This window comes from Lolium rigidum, chromosome 4 (assembly GCF_022539505.1).
Source record: "Lolium rigidum isolate FL_2022 chromosome 4, APGP_CSIRO_Lrig_0.1, whole genome shotgun sequence".
Taxonomy (NCBI): Eukaryota; Viridiplantae; Streptophyta; class Magnoliopsida; order Poales; family Poaceae; genus Lolium; species Lolium rigidum.
Window position 1 is genome coordinate 261,187,651 of NC_061511.1, and position 7,056 is coordinate 261,194,706.

General features: G+C 39.3%; 1 protein-coding gene across 1 annotated transcript; it reads right to left on the bottom strand.

Moving 5' to 3' along the window:
• Positions 1-1,341: 1,341 nt before the first annotated feature.
• On the bottom strand, positions 1,342-3,203 carry LOC124650399 (40S ribosomal protein S15a-1). The gene is made up of 4 exons (XM_047189928.1): positions 3,103-3,203; positions 1,986-2,129; positions 1,749-1,909; positions 1,342-1,636 (listed from the first exon to the last, which is right to left on the bottom strand). The coding sequence occupies exons 2-4, from the start codon at positions 2,116-2,118 to the stop codon at positions 1,538-1,540; spliced, it is 393 nt and encodes a 130-aa protein (XP_047045884.1). The 5' UTR covers positions 2,119-2,129; positions 3,103-3,203; the 3' UTR covers positions 1,342-1,537.
• Positions 3,204-7,056: the final 3,853 nt, after the last annotated feature.

Here is a 7,056-nt window from a genome sequence, read left to right on the forward strand (position 1 = left end):
TAGCGGAGAACAATAACAACAACATGCAAAAGGTAGAGTGTTGTGGGGCTACCTGGTGAGTTCACCGGTAGGGGCTTCAATCGCGGAGATTCGATGATTAGGAAAATGTACGTATACGATGAAAAAATGATGCAATATACGATGTTGCTGGTTGGAAGTAAAAAAAAAACATTGGCTCTATAGCCGATAAGAGAATAGATGGACATCCGAGAGGAGGAAGATACCTACATGGAAGAAAAATATATAATTTAAAAGGTTGTGATGCAGCAAAATTTGTGGGGAATTGATTATAGACTCATTGTTTGTGGTTTTAGTTACCATGTATGATGAATTAAGACGGATTTATTAGCCTTTTCATATAGGTGGGACCGAGAGAGGAAGTAAATTGATTCTACGACGTGCCACTGTAAATCGGTGGCTGAATGAAGAAACAAGTCTGATACTTGTTTTGTACCATGTATGGATACCATATCAAATAAGGTAGCATTGTGAATCAAAACTTCTTTACTACTGTATTCCTTTAATAAATATTTTTTTTATTGATTTGTAAACATTTTACAGAACGTGAGAAAAACAAGGAACTGTTGAGGTTGTACAACATAGCTCTAATAGGACATAATTCTTGAACTAAAATTTCGTGCGTTAAATTTTGTTCTACCAAATAGTTCAGTTTCTTGAGCCGTGGCGAAGCACGGGCATTCAACTAGTGTTACTGAATAACAAAAAAAAATTGAATGATTAAATCAATGTGTGTAAGCTGCCTTCTTCATAAAGTGAGGAAGTTCTAATAATGATGACAGTATATGCTATGTCAAAAGAAATGTACATTATTTATGATTGAGAAGACCCAGCAAATACTGCATACAAAATGACTGTAACATCTTGACTGATCTTGGGGAATGTTACTCAATAACAGAGAATTATGAAGGCTTAGAGCATCTTGTGGAAATAGAAATCTTCATAGAGTAAGGGAATTCTAATGATGGGCTACATGCTATGTCAAAAGAAATGTAGTACTCAAGTGTCTCAACCTATCCAAATTTTGACAAAGTTAAGACACTTTTGATTGGTCGGAGGGAGTATATAATTTATGATGAAGACCTAACAAATACAGCACCACCAGCTGAAGTACAAAATGATATGCTAAGAATGAGAACATCTTGGTGTAGAACCAACCAAATACCCTGGCCCAGCCAAATGGAGAATGAATGACAAGAAATCATAAACACAGAATGAATGAAAGAAAACAAACACCATACTCAATTCGCAGCCAAACCAGAATCACTGCATGTGTATGGTAAGGAACCTAAGAGATACAGCTCAAGGCTGAACACATGAAAATAGACATAAATGGCATGCTCAATGTCATAATTGATCTCAGGTGAGCCTCGAAATTTGAAAGTGCATCTCACAATTGACGGAATCCAACATAACATAACAAAGCCATAGCAGCTATGAAGGCAAAAAGTACACAAGCCTGATGTCCTGAGATAACATCCTATCACATCAATTCGATATCCTTTCACAAAATTTCCATTCAGTAGAAAAAGCCTAGCACCTTGCCACCAACATTCTTCCTCCTGGCCTCCTCGTGATCCATGATACCAGCAGAGGTTGTCAGGACAATGTAACCAAACTGCAGATCAAACAGGTAGGTTTGGTTAGTATTCCCACACAGTTCAAGACCACATAATATGGCAACATTACAGTCTGCAGTGAAATAATAAACAGTAACTGCAGAAACTGACCTGACGAGATGGAAGCAGCCTAGCAGTCCATCCCTCGATCTCCTTGACACCAACATCAAAGCGGGGACTGATGACTCCACACTTGTTCAGCCTGCCGTTCAACTCAACAACAATCTTGCCAGATCTGTGGTCATCAACATACTCAAACTCACCAATGTAACCTGCATAAAAGAGAGGCAGTGAGTAATTTGTTCTCCCTGAGAGTGGCAGACGAAACAAAAGTGAAACAGAACTAACCGTGCTTCTGCATGACGATGAGGAACTTGATGATCACCTTGGAGGAGGGCCTGATCATGACCTGCCTCTTGCCACGCTTCTCGGCGTTATACATACTTTTGAGAGCATCGTTCAGAACGCTGATCCTCACCATCCTTACCTAACCTGCAGACATAGCAACAAAGATATGGAAACACATGTTCAATATAGTTTCCATAGGGGATTTGAAGAACATAATCAAATGCAGACATGAACAATGGTGAGCTTGGTTTTAGAAGTTACATCTAACAGGGGAGGACTTGTTAAAGATGAGGAGAAAAATTTCCATACAGAAACAATCACAGCACGCATAACACAATGAGAGTGGAATTTCATGAAAACATATAAATTGACGTGGTTCACAAGATTAATAAACTAACTGCATACTGGAAATGGCCATCAGAGTATTTTGGGGGGCAGCATGAGAACACACTATTTTCCTTTACTTGCATCAGAACGCTCCTAAATGGACTTGCCAATGCTAACACAGGATCACGAGACGAAGTTTAAACTGTTACACATAACGATACAAAAGCATGCACTTAATTTCCTAGAGAGCACAGGAAGGAGAGCTGTTTGCTAGTAAAACATGGGGAATAAAGCAGACTAGGATAACCAACATGCCGCAAGAGGTAGCTCCCATATATCATGATTACCCAACGCATTTTAATAGTACGAACACCACGGCTAGCAGCACCCCTATGTACAGAACAGTAAACCTGCCGATACAGAAAGCGCAACTAGACACAAATCACTACATGATTCGTTTTAGAAGAACTCTGCAGCAATAATAACAAACATGTACAACGGTAAATCTCGTGACAAGTTTCTGACTAAGGGATCTATCGTACAGAGCAAACGCGTCATTCCAAGGCATCTTAAACCACAATAGCACCCTATACAGTAGTATTCCGCACCATTAAGTAGTTACAGTAGAGCAATATACCGATTAACAGCGAACAAACCAAGGATCTGATCGATAACAGCGGGCAAGGCAACATTCTGGAGGCAGATGCCTTCGACGCCTACCGTACGAAGGATCTGTACACGCAGGCAAGGGAGGAGGAGGAGATGGGTAGAGGATCCGTCGGAGACATACCTTGTGGCGTAGAGAAGCGGAGAGCTCTGAGCTCGGTGGGGTGGCGGCGCGGATGCGAGTGCGAGGAGGAAGGCGGCGGCAGAGGAGAAGCAGCCCTCGAGGGTTTTCAGCTGTTAAAAAGAAGGGCGGACGGGAGCACCTCCGTTGGATCTGGATTGGACGACGATGCGTCGCTTCGAGGGGTGGTTGCCCTAGGATGATGCGGGCTTGTTTTGCACTTTGGTCCTTCTCTGGTTAGATATTTCAGTGATGGTTTCTTTGGATGACATGTGGGGGACAGCTTGGTCGGGGCTATTTAGTTTACGGACCTTGTAAATTACCAATGTTCTTCTTTTTCGTTTTTTTTCTGAGGTAAACAAACTTTATTATAACCAAATAATAGATACATGTCAATAAGCAAAGACAAAATAAAGATCGGCGGATCATCTACCCAAATACACGGGAGTGATTCCGTCTCTCTCCAAAGACGATCAGCAACAAAGTTTACGTCTCTACTACAGAAATTAAATTTGTAACTCGAAAACGTTAAAGCCTGGACATACATATCATCAAAACTAGTAAATGTTGCTGTTGAGGGGAAATTTCTGGTATGTAGTGCTTCTGTCACTTGTAGACAATCGTATAATAATAGGTGAACAATCAATCTCATTTGCCAATGGAATGCCTCTACTGATCGAGAGTATCCACATCAATAGCAAATTGAATTAGGTTTTTCTGGATCAAACCTTGCATCAACATTGATCAATACATGCCCCTTCTCTTGGTTTAGCCCAATTGATTTACCTTTTTACCGAAGTATTCCTCAGAACCCTTAAATTGTTTTCAATAATTATTTGAATGGACATCACGATCAATTGAGCTTGTCGGCACCTTCTCATTGTGGAAAGTTGACGACGCATTCACCAAATGTACCAAGCAACAGTAAGGATCGACTCCCTCACATCACCCACATCTTGAGTTCCTCAATAATTGCACTGCCCCCTCTATCCACCATCATTGCACTTTCAATCTTCTCCTCAAGTCACAATTTTCTCCAAAATTCTCTTGCATATGGTCGCAGTCAAAAAGAGTATGTAGTATGTCTTCACAGTGGATCTCACACCAGGGGCATTGACTAGAGAGAGGAATATGTCTATTCGCAAGAACTCCAAAACAAGGGAGAATTCCATGAAGTGATTTTCATGCAAAAAAATCACCTTCGATGAAACCAAAGTCTTTCACAAAGTATCTGAAACCTTATTTTATACTAGACTGTCCCGGCGCATGTAGGTTTATCTCCTTACTAGGTAGGAAGGCGCGGTCTGCCGTGCACTTATCCACCTACGGCGAGCAAGAAAATGTGAATAACTTGAAATGAGCAAGCATTTAGAAATACATGTCACCCGAATGTTAACCATAGAGCGGGAAATTTGAAATGAATAGACATTTAAGATACTATAAAAATGTCACTAATAGTGATCTTTACAATACATAAGTGATACTACCAAGTACTAGAGTGTATTGCTAACTACTGCAACAAACACCATAAACATAGATAGATGAAACACAAAATATGCTCTTGTGGTAGAGTGGAAATGGACAATGATCTTAGCAGGCACATAAGAACTATCTATGGGTTATAGTGTTAAGAGACACCTGACGACGAGCAACCTACGCATGTCTACCCATGTTAATTACGATATTCTACAGATAATGAGTGCAACTATATCTACAAATGCACTATGTTATTGTTTTTCTGTTCCGTGGGTTTACTTTTGTGAGTTTTTGCCATCATTCCAAAACATTATGGTCAAAATATACCATTGAAGGATATTTTGAACCTGACAAAATGCATCAAGAAAATGAATGTTGTGTGAGATCTAGTAATAGAGAAATGAATGATTCCAGGCAGTGAAGCCATGGGAATATATTGCATACGACCATATCATGTGAATATGTTAAATATAAACTTGGGTAGATGGTTCTAAGACATTACTACACACTGCATATAAGCAAAGTATGGGAATGTATTACATATAAACATGGGTTGGTTCTAAGACAGTATTATCCAAATGCATAGTTGTGGAGGAGGATCAAGTCTAGCTACACATTTTAGTTGTTCCGGTACCTCCGCTTACATAAACAAAAGGCAGATGAACCAATACATGGTAATATATGTACAAACCACTCACAGAAAAGAACACAAATGTGTAAGCATCAGGTCGACCATCGACATCAACACTGAGTTGGATGAAAAAATCAGAGGCAGTAGAGAAGTGAAAGAGGAGGCATCCATAACTTGGTAAGGAGCTACTGCAGTTGGACATCGAGGTCACCTAGTGAGCACAGACGCATGCTTGACCTCCTCTATAGCGACGACACTTGTTGTTGCTACTTTGGTAGCAATGGCAAGCACCAACTCTTCCATCTCTGGTGGCACATCCTTCAAGTATACATACAACTTGGTAGTCCAGGAGAGAATTGAATCTAGATATAGATAGATAAATAGCAATGGTAAATATATTATAAGGACCTAGGCGCATGAAGAACACTCTCATCTCCATTCTCCAATATTATCATGCATCTCTTTTTGTCCCTCCTCTTCGTTTGCCAATATTGTAAATGAAGGCATACTAATAAATAACCTATGAGAGGATTTCAAAATGTGAAGGCATTGACCTAATTATCTTACATTGACCTAAATATCTTATATGCTTGAGATATTTCGAACAGAAACCTGCAAATTGAGAACACAAAGTAATCTCAGTGGGGCACCTTCTAATTTCTGCTTCTCAGATTTCACAACAAACATATGTATAAAGGGTAGAGCCCATCAAGCATAAAATAGATGTATAATGGGTACAGATCATACCACAAAATATCAGAACACTGCATCTAGTAACCTGAACCAGCAACAAAGCTTGCATCCGAAGTTCGAGACCTTCTTTAGACCGTAATGTGCATGACACCACAAATTGATTTACAAGTTCCAAATTAAATCATGAGACTTAATAAAAGTTATACAAATTAACTTTATACTCACATGTCTAATTTAAATTTAGAGTAAAGCACCACATAAGTGCAAATCCTTTATGGCCATTTTGTTATCGTACTAAAATGAAAACTCAATGGCTCAATAACCTACTCATTGGTCAGAGCAATTATCCAGTTGCATTGACATAACTGTAAAATATAAAGGAGGCCAAAGTGAAACTTGAACAATGACCAAGGTTTGAGAGAAACTCATACATATCTAAAATCCAAGATAGTGAACGAACCATTTTTAGCCCCTTAAGCATCAAGTACAAAAAAAACCATGGGAAATCACCTAGCTACTAGAGAGGCATAGTGACCAGACGCACAATAATTAACCAAAACATATGGGTGCGAAAAAACCTAAGTATCTCAAACATTTAGATACTAAAATAACCACCTAACAGAACTACAAAAGGAATTGGTTGCCCATCCTTAGCTGAAATGAGTGAATTCACATATGTCGTTCTAAGCTACTCATCAATCGTTAAACTGATATTCCTTCAAGATGATGATGAAGACCCTTAGTGAATGGGCCATTTTGTCCAGCTGTCCCATCTTAGGAATAAAATACGCATAGCTGAGCCACGATTACAACACTACCAATTACTCATAAATGTGACACCAATGATAAATATAGCAATCAACCTAAACACGACGGGTTAAAATCTTATGGAAGTCATTAACCTGCAAGCTACTGAAAATAAATCAAACATCACAACCTGACAAGAAGACAGACAGTGGAAGTTATCACATGATCACTAACTAGTGGTTTTATCAGCAACGAATAACTACTAAAAATGCATCACTACAAGAAATGGGACATTTGTTGACGAAAACCGTGGTGACAAAAATGCATACCGTCAAGGATGTGTCCTTATAGGTGACGAATTCATCTTTCGTCATGCATTTAAGGTAATGCTTGATGGTATGATTTTTCGT